At 43.6% G+C, this 22,817-nt stretch overlaps 1 protein-coding gene across 1 annotated transcript in view; it reads left to right on the plus strand.

Moving 5' to 3' along the window:
- The first annotated feature begins 482 nt into the window (after positions 1-482).
- Positions 483-22,817, plus strand: part of CD9 (CD9 molecule) — a 54,582-nt gene continuing 32,247 nt past the window's right edge. The window contains exon 1 of the mRNA XM_036759999.1: positions 483-723. Within this exon, the coding sequence (XP_036615894.1) occupies positions 658-723 (66 nt within the window). The 5' untranslated portion in view covers positions 483-657. The remainder of the gene's footprint in view (positions 724-22,817) is intronic.

A 22,817-nucleotide genomic window follows, 5' to 3' on the forward strand; every position in this document is an offset into this window, starting at 1 on the left:
AGGCGATTAGACTTGGATTAGAAGAGTTCTGTGTTCCCCTGCAGTTCTAAATCTTAAGGTTTTAGGAAGGAAAGAAGGTCTCCAAACGCTCTCAGTGAGAAGAACTTAGTGGAACGAGTCCGGAGTCCATAAGGGGAGGATTCAGTGGGCGTGCCCATAGCATCCCCGGAAAGGTGTGAGGCGGTCCATGGAGCCGTCTGTAAAGACCTCTCTGCGCCGGCTGAGGCAATGTGGAAGGTGTCAGTTCGCCGTCGTTTTCTTGAGGATGGCAGAAAGAGGCTCCTGGACACGCAGCTGCACCTTGGCAGCGGCGGTGTCAGTGAAGCCTGCGGTGGAAGCCGCAAGCACTGCGGCCACCTCCTAGACTGGACACAACCCCCAGAACTTGGGTGGGGCGAGTCAGGAGGGCGGAGGCGGGGCAGGTGCTGGAAAAAGGGGGAGGGGTCTGCGGGGGCGGGGGCACGGAATTTCTTCGCACATGCGCACAGAACCCAGGCGAAGCGCCTTAAGGAGTGGCACTTTTTAAAAGTGCAGCCCTAAGGCCACCCAGTACCCGCTCCTACCTTAGTTTAGTTACTTGTTGGGTCCGATTCGGTCCCTGTGTGCGCCCGGCTTTCCTCACTGAGAACCCAAACCCAGCCCAGTCTAGTCTCCACCATGCCGGTCAAAGGAGGTACCAAGTGCATTAAATATCTGCTGTTTGGATTTAACTTCATCTTTTGGGTGAGTGAGCAGAGGCAGACGCCTCGCACCCCTGTCCCCTGCACCCTATCCCCCGACTCCCCATCCCGCTCTTCACCTGCTCCCTCATCCTGCGTGGAGCAGAGAGAACTGGCAGCCGGGGCTGCTTGGTGCGGGGTCGGATGCCAGGGAAGATGGCAGGGACGGGATGGGGAAGACTGGTAGGACTCAGGAAAGAGCGTCTGTCCTTGTCGCCAGCTGGCATCTCCTGCGGGTGGCGTGCGACTGCACGAGTCGGGACAAACCTGTACAGGACCAGAAGGGAGTGAGAGGAGGAGTTTCTTTCTACGGTGGACTAAAGAGACTGGGTGGGAGGTGGAGGCAAGGGTCACTGAGGATTCCTTTGGGCACTGGCCAGAGCATGGGACGGACGGGATGTTTACGGTCCGAATGGATCTCTTATTGGATGTGGGTGTAGGGATTTGGGATTCAGGATATCTTTCCCCTTCTCTTGCACCCCTTGGGTGAGGACCGGCCGGGGCTTGTTTTTCCACCACTCTGGAGTCTCCTCCCCGGCCCCACCTAGTCCCCACCCTGTCCCGAGTCTGCTAGCTTTGGAGAAGCTTGTTGGGCTTTTCTAGGTGGTGCAGGATAGGTCCAGAAGGCGGTATTCAAGGGTGGAGTTGATGTTTTGAAGTGGCGCAACCTGAAGGAGAGATCCTGGAAAAGGGGTGAAGCGGCTAAGAATTTTTTTTCACAGAGGATTAGGAAGGAGGTGGGGATACTACACTCCTTTGTCCTGCCTGATTTAAAAGTGTTTCTAGTGCTTTTTCCCCCTTTACCAGGCACTTATGGGAGTCAACCTTTGTCCTACCCGGCCTTACACCTTACGTTTACTGGGGCTTTGACTCTAGTACCCGTGAGAAAGTCAGAGTTTCTGTCAAACCCTACCTGAAAGTCTAGCATGTCTTGCTTTTTCTTTTCCTTTTTTTTTTTTCTTGAAGGTTGATAAGTATCTTAATTGGGAAAATGCTTGGGGCTGGGGGAGGAGGAACTGAGATGTCTATCAATCCTGGTTTCCCAGTTGAGTGCTGGGCTTCTCCTGGCTCGGAGCATGCGTGGCTATTAGGGATCAGGTGCCCTCCAGCCTAAGGAGAGAAATGCCTCACCGCTTCCCCCAGGCCTAGGTGGCACCAGGGATCTGCAACCCCATTTACCCAGACCTTGAACTAGCTACCACCTGCCTGAGCTCAACCCAGGACCAGGCCCTCCCCATTCCTGTGGCCCCACCTTTTCAGAGTAGAAAAAACTGAGCTTTGGAGAGAAGTTGTTCTCTATTCTGTTCTCCCCACCCCTATTTAAGGTGGGTTAGAAACAAGGACTAAGCCCTAGGTGTCCCAGTTCTCTGCACAATGCTATTTCAGAAAAAGACTTGGGAAAAATTTAGTTCCTTTTTAGATAAAAACGTGACTGAAGACTACTGTCTGGGCTGAGGGGGGCTGGGGAGGTGGGAGAATGGGGAGTAGTGAAGGGTATTGCACCTCTACCTATTCACTGGAATTAGGAATTTGAGATAATTTGGAGAAAATCTGTCTTTGCTACCTTGTTGATACGCAGAATCCCTTTTTTCATCTAGAGGATCATAGACTGGAAAGAACCTTAGAGATCATCTAATCCTACTCCTTCGTTTTAAAGATAGGAATCTGACCCAAAAAGGTAAACATTTTTTGCCCAAGGTCACACAGTAAGTGGCAGACCCAGGATCCCAACCCAAGTCCTCGGATTCTAAAGCCACTCGTGCAGATTGGGGGGATTACTGCCCTTCTGTCTAGCCCAAGACTAGGGGAAGGCATGAATGGAGGGTCATAGTACAGGGTCTGGCATAGTCCTTGCTGTCTTCCCAAGCAAGACACAGGGCACTAAGCTGCTGCAGAGACCTGTAGCTTTGCCCCTCCTTCCTTCTCACTGTTCTGGAGGATTCCTTTTCTCCTGTATCCTGCCACCTGTCATCCTGCTTATCTCCCTCCTTTTTAATATTTAAGAGGTGAGTGGCTTCTGGGATGGAATAGTATGAAGAAAGTATCTTGGAAGAGTCCCCACCCCACTCAGCCTTCAGAGGGAAGTAAATATGACAACGTTTTCCTAAATGTTACGCTTCCTCCACACCACACCCCAGTCGTCTGTAAACCATGAACTGGTATCTAGACAGTGGCCCCTTGTGCCTCTTCCTCTTCAGTGAAGGGCTGCCGCTGGGGCATGATCAGATCCTAATGGGTGTCCTTCCCAGAAGTTCACAGCCCTTTCTACTCATGGTTCTTCTTGCTGCTGGCTCTTCTTTTCTTGGTCCTAGGAAGGTACTTTCAGGATTAGGACAGACTCTGGTCTGTAAGACATTAATCTTTTAAAGATCATTTAACTAGACTCCGTTGTATAAAAAGTGAGGAAACCAAGGTTTGGCAATAAGTTGTGTGACCAGGGGTGTGGAGAAATTTCTAATCCAGGCTCTGCCACTAATCAGTAATCATGTCTTCTGACTCAGTTCTATCTTTTTACTCAATAGGCAGGAGAGGTAAGTAGGGGGAGGAGAAAGGGGAGAAGGAGCAGTATTTGTGTCAGTCCTCCAAATACTGAAATATTAGTGGGGCACTTGTAAACACACACACTCATAAACACATACACGTATAAAACATATACAAACATATGTATATATGATGAAACATATTAAACATGTATACATGGTGTGTGTGTAGTGCTTTACAACTACCAGATATCTTTACATCCACTATATCATTTGATCCCCACAACAATCTGGTTAGGTAGGTGATGAATAGTATACCTGATTTCACAGATGAAGAAAATTACTTGTCCAAGGTTACAGGCTAGTTAGTGGCAGAACCAGGTCTCAAATCCAGGTTTTTCTGACTATGCATTTTCTGTTCCGTCATGACATCATAGCCCCATTTTCTGAGAGGTGCTCATCTAAGGAAGCTATGAAAACCAACAAATAGCCATGTTTCTAGGCCGCTTGGTGGAGGTAGAGGGGAGAGGAAGTATTGGGAAAGGAAAAGGACCAAGAACCATAGCAACTTCTTGGTATCATGCCCTCACTTCTCTATCTCTGTATCAAGAATTTCATCATACATGTACTTTGGAACAGATTTTCGGGGATTTGAGCAAAAGCTAGATGAATTTAAAAAAACTACAGGTCCTTTATCCATACTTTTTTTTTTTTAATTTGCACCCAACTCATATCTTCATTTGCATTGGAAAATCTCAGTGCAGAAACTCTCTCTCCCACGTTAAGTCAGTAGCCACTTGCTCTGCAATTTATACTCTTGCCTGGGACCCTGAAGGGTTAAGTGACTTTCCCAGGTTCATACAGCGTATATGGATTAGAAGCAGGACTCAGACCGCATCTTTTTCATGCTCTGAGGCCAGCTCCGTCTTCAAGGCTCCCTTTCATTTCTCACTTAAACTATTGTATGCTCGATTACCTTAAGACAATTTTGTGTCAGATGCATCCTGTATTGCTGTGTAGACTAGAGAGTGCCTCCAAAAACTACTTTTTTGGTTTTTTGTCGGTGTATTCCCACAATGCCTTCCACATAGTGGGTGCGTAATAAATGTGATTGTTTTGAATTGGTCATCTTTGGGCCAAGGGAGACCCAAGTAAAACATGTCCTTGCTCTTGGCCTTCTGACATCTAATCTAGGCTGGCGCTCATGGGTGTAGCTTCTTAGGAAGCCAGCAACCACACCAATAGTCTGCTCTCTTACTGCCTGAGTCGTTCAAACCCCGCAGTTTGATGAAAGTTTTTCCATTTCCTTTAGACTATCCCCTCCTACCCACCCTTTCCAAAATAAGTGTTGGCCCACTCGATGCGGGACAAAGTGTGAGCTGTGGCGTGGCATTCTTATGTGGAATATGTACTATCTTCACCCATATGTGCTATTCAACCCTCTTTAGGCATGTTTGATGGGGATGTAGAAGGGATTCCTAGCTCCCTGGTAGTTACAATTGAGAAGAATCAACCTCTCCTACCTACCCTGTACTTCCTCACCTCCCCAAGTGTCTTACCCGTGATACTACTCTGACTGAGACCTTGGGAGGAGGGAGAAAATGGCAAAGCAACAATCCCATTACCAGGAAGCCCTATGTAATAAGTGGAAAGAGCTCAGTGCCATGCACAGACCAAAGGCTTAATACAGGCTTCTTGCCTGGCATCAGGGTTCTCATAACTGGCACCAGATGTGTGACCACATGCAAGTCATTAATCTTCTCTGGCCCTTGGTTTACTCCTTTATAAAATGAAGGGCTTGGACTAAGTGACCTCTAGGGTCCCTACAGAGCTGGGGTTCTGTGAAACTTCCCCACCTCACTGTCCTCCTGCAGCAGGGCTGATCCAACCCCTCTGCCAGCTTGAAGCAGAAACCTAAAGGTAGAAGTAAGCACAAATTGTGCAATAAATAAGCCTAACGGCTTATTGGGAAGCTGAGAAGATTATGAAGATTATCCCAGTTTTCACAGGTCTTGGTTTCACTTTTATATGATATGGTAGAAAAAGCACTGTATTTAGGGTTCAAAGCTCTAACCCTACGCAGAGCTGTTCAGTAGCAGCTACAACCCTTCACTGCTCAGAACTGTAGTTCCTTCTGAGATAAGGGAGTTGAGCCATATATTCTCTTTAAGGCCACCTTCCAACTGTAAATCCAGTGGGTCTATTTGTGGTCCCTTCAGTTTGACCTCTAGAAGTAATTCTTAACTGCGTACCCTGTAATGAGCCTTGCCCACTGCTTCGAATTTGTATGCTGCCAGGCTGCCAACTGGGGGTGGGGGTGGAGGGAGGCTCTCTGTTGACCCTGAGTTTAGGCCTATTCTGTTTGGATATTACTTTTCCTCACCCACACACAGAAGCCTCTTATGCTTTTAAAACTAAACTTCACTTTTTTTTTAAGTGGGGGGAGAAGTAGGAGGAGCAGGCAGAGCCCGTAATGGAGTGGCAACAGTTCCTTGTGAGTTATGAAAGTTCGAACCATAAACACAGCTCTTTCCATAAAGGTACACACAACTTTTGTTCTATCTCCCTTCTCCTTCCTCTCCCTCCTTCCTCAGTGCCAGGCTACCCTATACCTTCACTGTCTCTGTAATTACTGAATCATGTAGCCACATTTCATGTGTTAGAACTTGTGAGGCTGAGGGCAATACCCCACCTTTTAAAAAAGAACAACTTTCCAGTGCCAGCATGTATAGCAGGGGTTCAGGGAAGATAGAAAGGAGCCTGATTCCCCTTCGCCAAATTCCCTGATTTATCCGAGTTCCAAGAAGCTCTAATTCTCTATGTGGGCATTTGGGCCAAGAAAACCATTTCTAAAGAGGGAGCATTGTGCTGAAATGGCTTCCCGCCTCTGGCATCTATACAAAATGGGCGGATGAGGCTGTTATCGCCAAAGCTCTGGCTGGTTAAGGAAAGGGAGAGGGTAGGGCACCTGAAGCCAGGAAAAAAGGACATCTCTTCTCTATCCTCCTCCCCACCCCTATATTCAGGAACAACTCTTTGGGGAGGCCGCTTGTATGGGAATTTTCCATTCTTTTAAAAAAAAAACTGGTGAGTTCCATTTGACTTCATTTCAGTTCATTTGTAAATGGGTGTGGCCACTTTTAGTGATACCTGGGTCTACATGGTGTCTTTCTTCTGATGAACTCAAAGCCTGACAAATCATCACATGGTTTAGTCTAGCAGTCAAGTGAAAAAAGTAACTGGAAAAATCTAGTATATGAGAGTCTTAAAATCTAGAGCTAAAAAAAAAAATTGTTAGAGATCACCTCATCTAAACCACTTTTTACAGCTGAAGAAATTTGGACCAATGAGGTTATATTCCTGACTTACCCAAGGACGCAGTTAATGGCTTAGCAAAGACTTGAACCCAACTCACCTGGATTCCAAACCAGTGTCCTTTTCACTACACAAAATTCCTCTCTGATCACAAGTGGTACAACAAATTTTGCTAGCAACAAGTTATCAAGCTCTGTTAAGTTGGGAGAAAGGGGCAGGGAAGAGAAGAGAGGGATCAAATTAGACTTTTTTCCCCTATTCCATATTCATCCTTTGCCTTCTGAGCTCCCCTTTCTCATGTTCCACCATTTGCTCCAGTTTGGGCTAGTATACACTTTATTTGAATCAAACATTGACAACTCTATCTTCTGTGCCTTTGGCTGGCAATAGGAACAGGCACTGCGGGGATGTGTGACCTTAAATCCATAACAACCTTTCAGGTGCACAGCACAAGGTGTCTGGTCATGCATCAGTCTTGACAGCCACATACAGTCACCACTGTCAGCAGTATCATTTTTGAAAATAGAAGATAGGATCTTAGAAACCTTCTCTCAGGGTCAAGCACAAAGATAGATCCCTGCCACCACTAAGTTTTACTTCTTATCAAAAAGGGATCTAAAAATCAAATGTATCTTTTCAGATTTGGGGGTTTGTAATATTTGAGATTTGACAACACGCAGCTTATATACTTCATTCCTTCAGAAAACTCACTTTCATTTTCTGTCTATTGACAGCCTGCAACTATAGAAGGCCCATCTCTGTCCCAGATAGGATACCTTGATAACAAGTATAGCTAGTAGTTTTTATTTTCTTTCTATAGACTCATTGACCTATGGATTGCCGTTCTGAACTCAGTCCTCTCCTACCATTCTAGTGATTATCAGTCAACCAATAAATATTTATTAAGCACTTACTATGTGCCAGGCAGGACAGCTAGGTGGTACAGTAGATAGAGCAACACGCCTGGACTCAGGAAGACCCGAGTTCAAATTCAACCTCAGATATTTACTATCTATGTGACCCTGGGCAAGTCACTTAACCCTGTTTTCATCAGTTTTCCTCATCTATAAAATGAGCTGGAGAAGGAACTGGCAAACCACTCCAGTATCTTTGCCAAGAAAACCCCAAATGGGGTCACAAAAAGTCTGAAACAAATGAACAACAACAACAAAAGTGCCAGGCACTGTGCTAAGTTCTGGGAATTCAAAAAGAGGCAAAAAAAAAAACCAGACAAAAACAATCCCTGCTCTTAAGGAACTTATGCTCTAATGAGGGAGACAACATTCAAAAAATTTATACAAAGCAAGTACTCACTCATGCTCTCTCCCTCTCCCCCTCCCTCTCCCTCTCTCCCTCATTCTCTCCCCCCCTCTCGCCATCTCCCCCCCTCCCCCTCTCTCCCTCATTCTCTCCCCCCCTCTCGCCATCTCCCCCCCTCTCCCTCCCTCTCTCTCTCTCTCCCCTCTTTCTCTCTACCTCTCTCTCTCTCTCTCTCTCTCTCTCTCTCTCTCTCTCTCTCTCGTAATATATATATATTATATATGTATGTGTATATATATGTATGTGTATATATACACACACACAGAGGAAATACTGAGAAGAGGGAAAGCACTGGAATTAAGAAAAAGATTAAGGAAGCTTTTCTGTAGAGGGTAAGACTTAAAGGAAGCCAGTAGGATCAGAGGAGAAGAAGCCTCCCAGGCATGGGGGACAGCCAGAGAAAAGGCCCAGAGCCAAGAGAGGCAGTATCTTAGTGGTGGCTCATCCCAGAGTCTGTTGATTGAAGAGCATGTGTCAGGGAATAAAGTGTAAGACAATGTCTGAGAAGAGAAGGGGGCAGATTCAAGAGCGATTGCAAAGGTGAAACCAGCAGGCTTTGGCAACAGCTTGGATATGGGAGGGTTGAAATATAGTGAGGAATCCAGGATGACTCGTAGGTTGTGAGCCTAAGGGACTAAGAAGATAGTGTTGCCCTGTACAGTAATAGAGAAGATTGGAAGTGGGGAGGTATATGTGTGTGTGTGTGTGTGTGTGTGTGTGTGTGTGTGTGTGTGTGTAATTATATAATTACATATACAACTAATTTTACATATATATATTTTTCACATATTTCTATGGATAGATAATGAGTTCTATTTGGGACATACTGAGCTTAAGATGTCTGTGGTACATCCAGTTTAAGATGTCTGAAAGGCAGATGGAGATATGAGCTTGGAGGTCAGCAGAGAGATTGGGGTAGAAAAAATAGATCTGAGAATCATCAACATTTTGTTTGGTCACTTCAGTTATGTCTGACTCTTTGTGACCCCTTTTGTGGGGTTTTCTTGACAAAGATACTAGAGTGGTCTGTCATTTCCTTATCCAGCTTATTTTACAGATAAGGAAACTGAGGCAAACAGAGTTCAGTAATGACTTGCCCAAAGTCACATACCTAGTAAGTGTCTGAGGCCAGATTTGAACTCAGGAAGATGAATCTTCTTGATTCCAGACTCAGCACTTCTATCCACTGCATCACCTAGCTGCTGGTCATCAGCACAAGAATAATTTAAATTCATGGGAGCTGATGAGATCACCAAATGAAGGTAGTTATAAAGGGGAAAAAGAAGAGGTCCCTAGACAGAAGGCGGTTCCCCCCACTTTATCTTGTGCCCTATGACTTTCCCACTGTGCAGTAGAAATTTTCTCACTTTCCCCACTCCTGTCCTCCTGCATAAGAAGAGGAGGATGTAAATTACTCTCACCATTCTGGAAATTTATCTAAGGTTAATAGCAGGGAAAAGGGAAAAAGCAGGGAAAAATCAACAAACTGCTCATACCCTTTGGCCCAACAATATGGCTACAAGCTGTATGCTGCAAAGAGGTAAAAGACAGAAATAAAATATGCCAAAACTTCCATTGTACTCTCTCTGGTGGCTAAAGACAAGAAGCAAAGGTGATCATCAATTAACGAATAGCTATATAAATTATGGTTTATTAATGTAATGAATTACTATTGAACCATAAGAAGTGAAGGATCAGATATACATGGGAAGATTCTTGAACTGTTGCAGAACAAAGAAGTCAGAACCAGGAGAATATAATTATAGTGAATTACAATAACACTAAAAATTGATAATGACCAATCTTGGTCCAGAAAAACAGATGATGAAACATGCCTAGCTTCTCTCCATAGAAAGGTGTGGAATTCCTCTCTGGAGACTGTGTGTGTGGAATGTTTCATGTGATGTCAGATGTAGTCCCTATAATGGTTTTACTTGAAATTTCCTTTTAAAAGAGAAGGTTTAATGAAAGGGAGGAGGACATCAGGAAACTATGTTGTATAAAAAAAACAAGATTTCAACTTTTTATATGGATGGAAAAAGAACACCATGTAGTCTTATGTTCAGAGGGAGCCTAGGCAAGCTTCTCCACCCATCCTGGCTCTGACATTCAACCTAATCAGAGCCCCAAGAACAGCTTTGAACCCTTTTTCCTCTTTCTTTTCTAAATTTAATGAGTGATGACTTACATTTATGGTTCAGACAAGTGTAACTTTATTAGCTTCTTGCTAAGCTTCACCTCTCAGGTTCAGTTTTCTCATAGTTTGACACTATTTCAGAACAAAGAGAAGGTTACCCATGAAGCTCATATCCTTTTTTACTTCTCCCCAAAGTAGGGGATATAGAAAGCCCTACCTGACCTTCCCTTGAGTGACTTCTGAGAAAAGGGGAGATATTCAGCTCCAGAAGAACCTACTTACATGAAGGCTAAAAAAATAGAAAGGTAGATCAATGGAACAGAGTAGACATACACTTTACAGCAGCAAATAAATAAAATAACCTTGTATTTAACAAGTGTAAAGACTTAAGGCTTTGGGATAAGAATTCATTATATGGTAAAAATTGTTGGGAAAACTGGAAAACAGTAAGGCAGAAATTGGACACAGACCAGAATCTTACACCATTTATCAAGATACAGTCAAAATGGACACATGACTCAGATATAAAGAGAGATATTCCAAGAAAATTAGAACATGGAACATATTACTTAGACTTATGGATAGGTGAACAATTTATGAATAAACAAGAGATAGAGAGCAAAGTTAGGTTAAAAATGGATAATTTCAATTACATTAAATTAAAAAGGCTTTCTACAAATAAACAAATGTAGCCAAGATCAGAAGGAAAACAAAAAATTGGGAGGGGAATTTATAGACACTTTCTCAGATAAAGGTCTCATATCTCAAATATAAAGAGCTTTGTCAACTCTATAAGACTATGCGTCATTCCCCAATTACAAGATAAACATAGAATTTCAAGAGTTAGAAGGGATTTTGAAGGCCACTGAGTCCTAGCAGCACCTGAACAGGAATCCCCACCTACAATATCTTCAGCAACTGGTGATTCAGTCTTTACTTTTGATAACCTCTTTGGGGGAGGGGGGTAACTTCTTCAAGCAACCAGTTTTTTTTTAATTCCTCTAATTGTTAAAAAGAGATTTTCCCATACTTTGAACCAAAATCTTCCTCTTTGAAGCTGTTACTTATTGCTTATAGAGGATACTCTGGAGCCACCCAGAACAAGCCTGACTCCTTTTCCACATGACAGCTATTTAAATATTTAGAGACTGCCGTCATGTTCTCCCCCTCTGCCTTTTCTCTTCTGCAGTTCAGTCATCCATAATTCTTTGTACTGACCTCCTTATGTGGCTTGGTCTTGAGAATTCTTCCCTGGTTGTCCTCTTCTGGACACTCTAGATCAGGGCTGTTCAACCTTAGGTTTTTATTGAAACAATAGACAGTATATTTTGATTTGCCATTTTAGTCAGAGCTCTGGGGTAGCTGGGCTTAGTTTACTAAAGCATTTATGTAAATTTCTATGCTTGTAGGAGGGCCCGCATAAATTTCATGCGCATTTTGGACAGCCCTGATCTAGATTATCATTGTTTTTTCCCAAAACATGATACCTAGAATTGACCCCAATTCTCCAGATGTGGTTTGATTTGAGAGAGTGTGCAGAAGGACTATCCTTTACTAGTACTGCATTCTCTGCTTCTCTTAATTCAGCCTACTATCACATTAGTTCTTTTTGGCTGCTGTCATCCTGTTAACAGCATTTGTCACTTGTATTTGCAATCTAGTGCGTCCCCTCAGATCTTTTTAATACAAATTGTTGGCTAGTTACATCCTCTTCCATCCTGTACTTGTGAAATTCATTGCTTTTGAAACCATGTGTAAGATTTATCTTGTTAGATTTGATCCTTCGTCTTCATAGGTCAAGGGCTTTTTGCATCCTGACTCTAAAATAAAACATGCTATCCTTCCTTACTTGGTATCATCCTCAAGTATTAATAGTCATGCTTTATGTCCCATTATCCAAGCCACTCATTTTTTAACTCCTACTACAGCACAGAGCCAAGGACAGATATCTAGGACATTCACCTAGAGACCTAGTGAGTTGGAGAGGAAAGGTCAAGATTAATGGCAGGTATAGACACATTAGGGAGAGTGGGTGAGTTTGTTTTTTTGTCTTGTATGTGTTTGTTTCCCACTTATCAAAGGTCTTCCAAAAAGGCCAGCTCTCTGTGAATTATTTTATGACAGGAGAGGGACTTCTTTTGGGGGATATGAGTTATACAGTATGGCCAGCGAGGTCCCTTCCAACTTTGGAAAAAAATGTTACTCTATAAAGAGGACATCTAATGCATAGATTCCAGAGTTCCAGAACTGAAGAGATTTGGGGACAGATTATTTGGAATAATTCACATATTTAAAGCATCTCCCTAGACCATTGCCAGCTGATAGGTTTTGATTGCTTATTAAAGGTGCTCCCTTTTAGTCCTATCTCCAAATTCTTGGCTAGCCCATGACTTCCATCCATAAGGACCCTGCTCAGACTTCAGTCATTTAGTTTTGGTATTGGATAAGGATGATAAAAAATGCTAGCATTTACATAGCCCTTTAAAGGTTGCAAAGTGCTATAGAAATGTTTGAGGCAACAATATATACATATATATGTGTATATATATATATATATGTTATAATGATCCTATTATAATCTATATAATGTATCAAGAATCCTTACTATTCGATTCCATGCAATCAAATGAGCTTTTATTAATGCAACGTATAGAGTGCTGAGCCTGGAATCAGGAAGACTCATCTTTCTGAGTTCAAATCCCACCTTGGACACTTACCGTGTGACCCTAGACAAGTCACTTTAACCCTATTTGCTTCAGTTTCCTCATCTGTAAAGTGAGCTGGAGAAGGAAATGACACACTGCTCCAGTATCTTTGCTGAGAAAACCCTAAATGAGGTCACAAAGAATCGGACATGACTGAAACTCAACATGACTATATGTTACCTCATTTGATTCTCAAAACAACTCTGTGAGGTAGGTGCTAGTGTTACTATCATGTTTCCCATGAGGAAACCAAGACAGAGAGGTTAAGTAACTGGCACACAGCCAGTAAGTGTCGGAGGCAGAATTTAAACTCAGGTATTCCTGATGGCCAATCCACCACTCTGACCCACTGTACCACCTAGACGTGATACCTTGCACATAGTACACGATTAATAAATATTTTAGTCGAGTCGATATATAACGCTGAAGCCTCGTGCAGAAATTGGATGATAGCCTTAGTGGGTGAGACTGAAATCCCCGATCGAGATTTTTCCTGCACTCGGTGAAAACATACATGCAGAGGAACCCCCCCAACACACACACACTCACATGTCGGTATAGCAGAGAAGACACAGGCTGAGAGCAGACACAGCCCTAGAACTAGAGGCAGCAATAGCAGCAGGCCGAGATGTGGCTGAGGGGCAGAGGTCCTAGAGAGGCCTTCGCCAAAAGCCTCTGCCTCCACATGGCCTCCTATTAAGCAAGAGCAGAGAGAAGCTTGGGCCTGTCATGAAGCCATTTTATTGCCAGGACATAGCTGTTGGAAGAGGCAGGGCAGCATTAAGCACATTCTGAGAGTGGGGCCGGTGGTTGATAAACTGCCCTCTGTCCACAGGCACAATGGCCTATTGATAGATGCACAGCGGCGGCCTTTGCCAGATTTCCAACTGCAGCCAAGCTAAGATGACTCCCCCTACACGCACACTTTTTTTTTTTTAAACAGACTGAAAGACAGATGTGCCAAATTACTCCAAAGAACCTGGTCCAGAGGGCAGGGCTTGTGGGCCGAAGAAGCTGCTTTTGGCTGGTGTAGGCCCTCCCCATTGTGGGCCTTGCTCTGGAGAACAGCCATGCAGTCTCAGGCATTCCCCTTCTATTGGCACTAGCTGGTTCCTCAAACACCACTTTAGGCACAACAGTGTAACAAGGGAGCACTTAGTCTGGGATAATAGAAACACAGTAGCAACAGAACAATTTTAGAGACGGTTCCTATTTGGGAGGCATCAGTTATCCTCTGTTGGGAAAATTCCATAGCGTCTACCTGTACTTCTATTTCTAACCTCGCCCACTGTTGTGTTTTGCTTTTACATCGCATTTTCTGACTTACACCTTGGACTAGCAATAACAGCTAGCATTTTATATAGTGCTACACTAGCAAAGCCCTTTACAGACATCTCAGGCTGTCCTGACAGCATCCCTGGGAATTTGGATGCTATTATCATGCTTATTTTGCAGATGAAGAAATGGAGACAGAGGTTAAGTGACTTGCCCGGGGTCACACATACTAATTAGCTATTAGTATCTGCTTTTGAATTTGAACTCAGATCCTCCTGGCCACAGATCTAGTGAGTTCTCAATCCCCTGTGACAGGTAGGCTTCCAGAACAGAGACTACATTTCCCATCATGTATAATATTCCATACCCACAGTCTCCCACCTTTTGGAAATGAAAAGTGTGTTTTATCATGTTTTCCTGGACCAATATGATATTTAACCAGAGTTTGGCTGTCCCCTTCAGTGTTGTGATTGGAATGTAAAGGGTATCTTCAAATCAGTGAAAAGTCTTAGGGTTTTTCCCCCCTTCCATTCCTAGTCAGTGGCTTTTGTGGTTTCTGTGGGACCTTCAGGGTCCCTTTTGAGTCAGGATTGCATGTTGCAGGGAAGGAAGGATTTAAAAAAAATAGGTATTGGAAAGGATATGTATACAGTAAAGAATAAGAGAAAGAGGATCGTTAAGGAGGTAAAAATAGAAGGAACAGAGACCTGTAGATTCTGGGAAAATGACCCATATGACAAAAAGGCCAAGAGGAGGAGGAGGAAGAAGGGAATGGGGTACGTAGGTTAGCTTTGACCTGGTTAAAATAATAATTCTATTTCCCTTGCCTGACTCAGTGCTTCCAACGACCCAGCCTCCCCATGAGTCATGCTTAGGAAACAGAGAGAGATCTTTGTGAAATGCCAAAGAGCTCCATTTGCTTGTGGTGCTAACTCCCTCATAGCTCTAGTTTGTTCAACAGAGTGCCTTGCACTGTAATAGGAGCAGCATCACGGGCCACTTGGTAGAGGAAGTGTCTCTGAAACTACTAATCTGCAGATAACACAGGAACTTGTTGGCCATGGTGACATGAATTTGAATCTTGAGACTCTTGGAGACCCACGCACAACTAAAAGCCAGTGTGTCTGGTTATGAGGTTTTTTGTTTTTAAGTTCCTTGACCAAATGATTTTTCTGGACTTGATTTAGTTTACTGTTAAACAATGTGTAGTACACATGTTGAATTAAATATGGAATTGATAAATACCTGCTGTGTATAAGGTAATGTGCCATGTGCTAAATGACAGTGGGGATAGAAAACGGGGGTCGTGGTCTCTGACCCCAAGGTTACAGACTAATGGAGGAAAGGGGTTGACGTACACAGATACACATAGTATAAGTCAGAGAATTACAAAGAGAGACAGCAAAGAGAAAGAGCCAAGTATTATGAAAAATATTAAGAGCAGAATGGACATTGGACAGGGCTTCACTGAGGTGCTGACTTGGGAATTGTATCTGAAATGAAGGAAGGAATTTCAGTGGAGATGGCTTGGTGGGAGTAGACGTTCTGTTCCAAGTGCTGTATTTTGTTTGGCCTGAGCAAAATCAAAGAGACAGGAGGACAGTATGTAAACAGACTAACTTGTTTAGTAAGACTTTAACACTGGGTGAAAGCATTGAACTCATTCTAAGACTGTTTTCTAAAAAGCAGACCATGCTAAAAAGCTATTGAGTCTCCAGGATGATGGTTCCGGTTTTAAAGTCAAGTCATAGAAAAACTTCTCAAATCTGCTGTTTCTCAAATTCTTGCAGCTGCCTGATTTACACACACTCACACTGAAGGACTGATGGGAGACTATTGATGCTGCCCTTAGGCCCCAACTGGTGGGGGAAGGGAGGAAGGTTGAGTCCTGAATAGATGTGTTAGAATAACATATGCTGAATCTGCATTGCTTATGTAGTAAGTCTCCCTTGGCTTGTGTTCATCCCCTGAATAGAATCATATGATCAGCAGCCTAGGGAGACCTCAGTAACATCTCTCCCTGTTTTACCTCTTTTACTGTTTAGTAAACGGTGGTTTCAGAATTTGTCCCCTCATCCACCTCCACACAGGAGCCAAGGCCTAACATTTAGGTAGCTTTTGAACAACCATATTCTTCTGCCGACCCCAGGTCTTCTCTCCCCATCCACTCTGCCTCTGCCCCTCTGGCCTTTGAAGCATCCCATCTCTGTGACCTTGGGCAAGTCACTCAACTTCTCAGGGCTCTAGGCACCTCCAAGATGGTGCCGACCCGAATGAGTATAGGGAATTTTCACATCCACTGTACCAGTCAGTGAAATAACAGATCAAGTGCCTACATCTCCTTATTCTCTTGGTGTTCTATGGAGCATCACAGTTTCCAAAGAATTAAAATTGAGGCTACTCACAGGGCAACGTTGAGGGGCATGGTGGGCGTGTGCAACCCTTCATGAGGAATTACACAAGAGAAATGGCATAAAGTGAATCATCAGGGAGACATAACTGGAAAAGAAGGCAGACTGGTTATGCAGGGGAAACCCCAGGCTAAGTACTGGCTAAGCTGTGTGCTCTATTGGAGTGCATGTGATGGCCAAGGACCTGGGGGAAGGAGGCACCTGGCTGAAATGGGGAGGCCCGTGTGGGAATTCTCAGGAAGATACTGAGCAGTCCCACCGAGTGAGAAGGCAGGCATGGGTGAGCTATGTGGGATCCGAAGCCATTCCAGGAAGTGTCCATATCAGTGAGGTCATGAGTACCCATTGAAGCATTTGCTTGGAAGAAACAATAATCTTAATTACATCCAGCTCTGCTGCTTACTTGACTAGGTGACCTTGGTTAAGTTCTTTGATTTCTCGGGGATTCAGGTTCCTTCTCTGGAAAGGGATAGATTTCCACTGGATGTTATCCCAAGCCCTTCCCAACCAGAATGATTTCTACCTGAGAATTGTTCTGATTCTTTTGTTTTGGAGCGAAGAATTAGAAAGGTTTTTTCACATATCAGAAATTGAGACTAAAGATAGCTTGCATTTACCTAGCTAAGGTTTGCAATGTGCTTTATTTAGGTTATCTCACTTAGCCCTTTCTACGGTCCTGGGAGGTAGGTGCTATTATCAGCCCCATGTTATCGATGAGGAGACTGAAGCTGAGAGAAGTTAAGTGATTTGCTTAGGATCAAAAAGCTAATAAATGAATTATCCTGCCTCCGGTATGAGCCACGATTCGAACTCAAGTTTTGCTGACTCCTGAGTTCACCACTATCTCCTGGTCTCTCTTGGACCCTCTGTTTTTTTCTCTTCCCCCACTTCTCAGACCTTTTGCCCATGATGATTTGACTTCTCTTACCTGGCACCTTATCAGTCCACGTCAAGGTTCTCGGAAAAGGTGAGGAATTAAAGCATTCCTTGATATTCCCAGACTCTTGGATGGAGCAGAGTTCACAAGCCAGAAAGGTAAATGAGAAAAAGTCAGGGAGTGAAAGTGGTGAAACCCAGTGCTGTGCTATGGGATTGTCTTTGGACCACCATCTTCCCCGACCAACTCCTACCAAATAAACTCACCTCTTCCACTGCATCAGCCCCAATTCCCTACTTTTGTTGTTATTCAGTTGTGTCTGACTCTTCATGACCCCGTTTGGAGTTTTCTTGGCAAGGATACTGCGGTGGTTTGCCATTTCCTTCTCCAGCTCATTTTACAGATGAGGAAACTGAGGCAAACAGAGTTAAGAGACTTGCCCAGGATCACACAGCTAGTAAGTGTCTGAGGTCAGATTTGACCTCAGGAGGATGATTCTTCCTGACTCCAGGTCTTGGTGCTCTATCCACTGCACCATCCAGCTGCCCTCCACTTCCCTTCTAGAGCTTAGAAAATAGCCAGTCCTAGAGCCTGCATTCGTAAGGTCCAAACTACTGCACAATAAGAATCCTTTGCACATCCTCTAGCCCCTACTTGTCAAACTACAGTGAGGAAGAGCCCACTACCTCCCAAAGTATTTGGTCCCTGGCACTTCTGGATAGCTCGTGTTAGGAAGATTTTCCCTACGTGAAGCTTAAATCTGCCTCTCTGCAGTTTTAACCACTGCAGGACAAGTCCAACCTGTCTTCCTCTTAATAGTCTTTCAAATACTTGAAGATCACTGTCATATTTCCCTTTAGTTTATAATTAGCATAAGGTTAGTGGGGATTTTTTTGAGGTTTGATTTTGTTTTTGTTTGAACTAGGCCTGTTTTCATTGGTAGAGAGAGCTCCCAGTAGGGAAACTCCCTCTACCAATGCAGATCAGCAACTGCTCTTTCTTTGACTTGATCCTAGAGAGTTGCATGGGGCCTCTGAAAGTAAAATGACTTACCCAAAGTTATGTCAGAAAGGGGAGTTGAACCTGGGTCTTTCTAATTCTGAGACACACTCTCTCTCTCTCTCTCTCTCTCTCTCTCTCTCTCTCTCTCTCTCTCTCTCTCTCTCTCTCCAATAGGCCATGCTACCTATTATTAGTTACTCTCTTCCATTAAAATCCTCCTCTCATTGCCTCATTTTTCCATTTCACGTGAATAAAGTAGGAGCCAAAACAAACCAGAGCCAAAACCAAAAAGTAATTGAGAACTCTAGTCAGTCAGCCATCATTTGAATGATGAGGTCAGAAGCCAGATTGTAGAGGGGTTAGAATGGAGGGGAGAGGAGAGTCTCTGATTTACTCAAGGAGTTTAGCTGAGAAGGCGAAGAGAGATTAGGATGGATTAGGAAAAGATTAACAGGGACAGTTGGATCAAGAAAGAGGTTTTTTTATGGATGGGGGAGACAGCATTTGGAAGCTGAAGGGAAGTAGCTAGTAGATGGAAAATTTGGAGATTAAAGAGAGAGAGCGGGGATGATAGTGAGAAGACAGGAAGAGATCGAATTAAGAGCACACATATAAGGATTGGCCATGGCAAAGAGAAAGACCACTTCTTCACCTGAGACAGGACTGAAAGATGACATAGAAAAGTAAGATGTCTGAGTGATGAGATAAGGAGGAAGAGAAAAAAGGAAACTCTCTGACAATGACCTTAAGGTTTTTTCAATGAACTGTAAAATAAAGGGGCAGCTGGGTGGTACAGTGGATAGAGCACTGGCACTTGGAGTCCAGAAGACCTGAGTTCAAATCTGGACTCACTTAACCCTGTGACACTGGGCAAGTCACTTAATCCAGTTTGCCTCAGTTTCCTTATCTGTAAAAGCTGGAGAAGGAAAATGGAAAACCATTCCAATATCCTTGCCAAGAAAACCCCAAGTGGGATCAGAGTCGGACATGATTGAAACAGCTGAACAGCAGGAGCAATAAAATGAGGTCCTCAGCTTAAGAGAGTGGAGGGAAGAAGTGCTGTGGAAGACTTAAGGGGAGACAAGATTTGGGACAGCTACTGCGAAGATTGAAGTAAAATTAATTAGGAGCCAAAAAAAAAAAAAAAAGAATTTCCTTTGTGGTGAGGGCCTAACTAGTATTAGGTAATTAATTTATAATGGACCCATTTGGCACATTTTAGTGATTTTTCTCAAGAAGCACAAACATTAAGACTGAAGAGGGTAGATAGTACGAATAATCCGGGATTGGGGTTGGCAGGGTGTGATCAGTGATAAAAGGACAAAGGGTAAGGGATTCAAGGGAAGAGGGTAACTCAGAGTTGAGCTGGTTCACCAAGGGATCAAGATAGAGAAGGCAAGAGAGTGTAGCCAGTGCAGAGATGATGGCTAGGAAAGAACTGAAGGTAATTTGTGCTATAAGAAATGGTGGGCTTGTTGATCTTAGAAAAACATTGAAATGATGAAGAGCGAAATGAGCAGAACCAAGAGAAGGCTGTATGTAGTAACAGCAATATTGTTTGCAGAACAACTGAATGACTAAATTATTCCAAGTATTATAAATATTCAAATTAAATTACAAAGGACCTATGAGGGAAGATGCTATCTGTATCCCGAGAAAGAAGTATGTATAGAATGATTTTACATACATACGTTTATATAAATATGTGTGTATGTGTATGCATGTGTATATTTGTGTCTAATGGTAGCCGTGGGGGAGGGGGTTGGGCAAAGGAGGGAAGGAAAAAACAGATTTGCACGATAGCTTTATTATATATTTAAAAGGAATAGCAAGTTGCAGCAGTTTCATGTTTAATCATCTTTTTTATCCTACTATATTATGGAAATGCTTATTTTATTTCATAAATTAAAAATAAAATAAAATTCAAAAAGTACTGAGGGGGTTATAGTGAAAATAAACAAGATTAGGATTCCTAAGGCATAGGCAAAAATGGATTGTGATCAAATAAAGGAATTTTGGGGTTGATGAGCATGTAAGGTGGGTGGGAGTACAACCACATCTGGGGAGAGCTTGGGAAGTGAGTGGATTGAGGAAGTGGGATGTTAGTTTATTTGAAGATCATCAAAATGTTTATTGAATTTCCCTAGTATAAGGGCAGGATCTGGGGTGAAGAGAGACTGTGAGCCAGGTACTGGCTCACTGAGGCTCATTCCTCCCTGAGGAGGGGAAAAAGCTGTGCTGAGGGTCAGTAGATAACTGCCACCAGAATCTGCATTACTTGGATACTGTGAACCTCAGAGGAGGAGAGGTTGCTGACTCGTGGTGGTAGAAGAAAACCCTGGAAGTGGCAATGGAGAACAAGGAGTATTCCTTGACCAGAGTGGAAAGAAAGGGTGGAGAGATGAGAAAGTACTGCTAGTGCTGAAAAGAGTGCCTAGGAAAGTTGGTCCTGGCTAAAGAAAACCCTGAGGGGGAAGGGACCCAAGGAAGCTTGGAGGTAGGTGACAAGGTTGAATTCCAAGGTGGAAGCTAGGAAGAAGGTGGCTGAGTTGGCCTCCTCGAAGGTCCAGCTACCTGGTCTGGCCCTGGAGGATGACCTGGGGTAACTCTGACAGTAGAGGTAAAAAGGTCCTTGTTGATAAACTCCTGACCCTGGTAGTCATGCCCTGGTTCAAATTCGCTTGCCTGGTTCAAATTTGCATATTTCCATGATCCTCAGAAGATAATAATATGTAATAATAACAACAGCTTATATATGTATCAATGACTTCTCCCTCATCGAACTTTCCCAGAGAATCTTTGTATGACTCTCTGTTTTGTCCTTACCATGTTCTACTTTGTGCTGTGTTTATTTGGGTCCTTTCCAGATTCCCTCCTCTCCCTCCACTAGTTTTCAGCAGCCCCTAGGGTTGTTGCTCGCTTATTTATTTCCCTTTCTCCCTAGCTGAACTATATCTTGAACAGAAATCAAAAGATTTGTGTTTCTCTTGGGTGTAGGGTCTCCCTTCACTTAAAAATGTCCCTCTTTAACTTAGGTGACTGGTAAAAGAGCTACCTAAGGTTCAGAAAGTTGAGGCGACTTGTCTGTGGTCACAGGGTTGGTAAGTGTCAGCTTCTGGAGATGAATCCCAGTCCAGCAACTTCCATGGTTCCAAATGCCCTGCACATAGTGGGTACTTCATAAATATTTCTTGAATTACATAGGGATTTTGAAGTGCTTTGTATGAACTTTCTTCATTGAGCCTCAAGGAATGACACCCCTCATTTTACTGAGGACAAATGAGGACTAAGGGGCAGTGTCAATATAAGCAGATGGAGGGCTTCCCTACGAGTCAGGAAGACATGAGTTTCAAACCTGCTTTCAGACACTTATTACTGTCATGACTTGGGACAGGTCATTTTACATGTCTGTGCCTTAGTTTCCTCACTCATAAAATGGGGGTGAATAATGCCTACCCCAGAGTTGTGAGATCCTAGTGAGTTAGTTAACTGCTGTAAAAGTGCCTTGCAAATGTTCAAAGGCTATGCATCTTTTTTAGAGGGCCACATGGCTAGTGGGAATTTGCCTGTATTGTTGCTGGGTCTGATTAGGTTAGATTCTTCCCTCTTCGAGGGACTGAATCCATGGTTCTGGGGTAACTGGGAAGTTTGTCCTGTTACTCACTTTTCCCACTTCCTTCCCACCCACCCCCAGCCTTGGAAACTGGTGTCCTGAATTTCCCAGGATTTTTTTTTTTGGAGGCGGGGAAGGCAGGGCAATTGGGGTTAAGTGACTTGCCCAAGGTCACACAGCTAGTAAGTGTGTCAAGTGTCTGAGGTCAGATTTGAACTGAGGTCCTCCTGACTCCAGGGCCAGTGCTCTTCTCCACTTAGCTGCCCCAATTTCCCAGGATTTTAACTGTCTTCTATCAAGGAAGAGGAAAATCTACTCAGCCTCTAAGTGTATCACTGCTATCTTGTCCCATCTTCTCAAAGCACTTTACCCAACACTGTTGCAGCATCTTTCTCCTTCCTCCCCTTCCCCCCACCTTGTATCCCCATCCCCATTCTTTAAGGTCAGATTAGCAAAAGAAATAATGCCTTCACTAGGGTTTAGGCAGGATATAGGAGAAAGCTTTCTGCAAAAACATGCCAATTCTGACTCCACTTCCTATTTTTTAAGAAGCAGTCTTTTGCCCTAACTCTGAGGCAGCTGATAAACTCAAAGTAAGCACCTATGTAGACTGCTTTCTGTATCTGTATTCAGTACACCACATTCCAGGCTCTTGGGCCTGGACGCCACATGTGGCCTTCTAGGTCCTTAGGTGCAGCTTTTGACTGAGTCCAAGTTTTATAGAACAAATCCTTTTATTAAGGGGATTTGTTCTGTAAAATTTGGATTCAGTCAAAGGGCCACACTTGAGGACCTAGAGGGCCTCATGTAGCCTTCAGGCCAAAGATTCCTCACCCCTACTCTAGACTGATCCCAGGACAAAATGGTACAAATTGCTTCTCTACTGAAGGATGGATGTGAATTTGTGTACTACAGAGGCTTGGGTGTAGAAACAGTCTGTTAAAATTAACATTGAAATTAACA

The sequence above is a fragment of the Trichosurus vulpecula genome, chromosome 5, assembly GCF_011100635.1.
Source record: "Trichosurus vulpecula isolate mTriVul1 chromosome 5, mTriVul1.pri, whole genome shotgun sequence".
NCBI lineage: Eukaryota > Metazoa > Chordata > Mammalia > Diprotodontia > Phalangeridae > Trichosurus > Trichosurus vulpecula.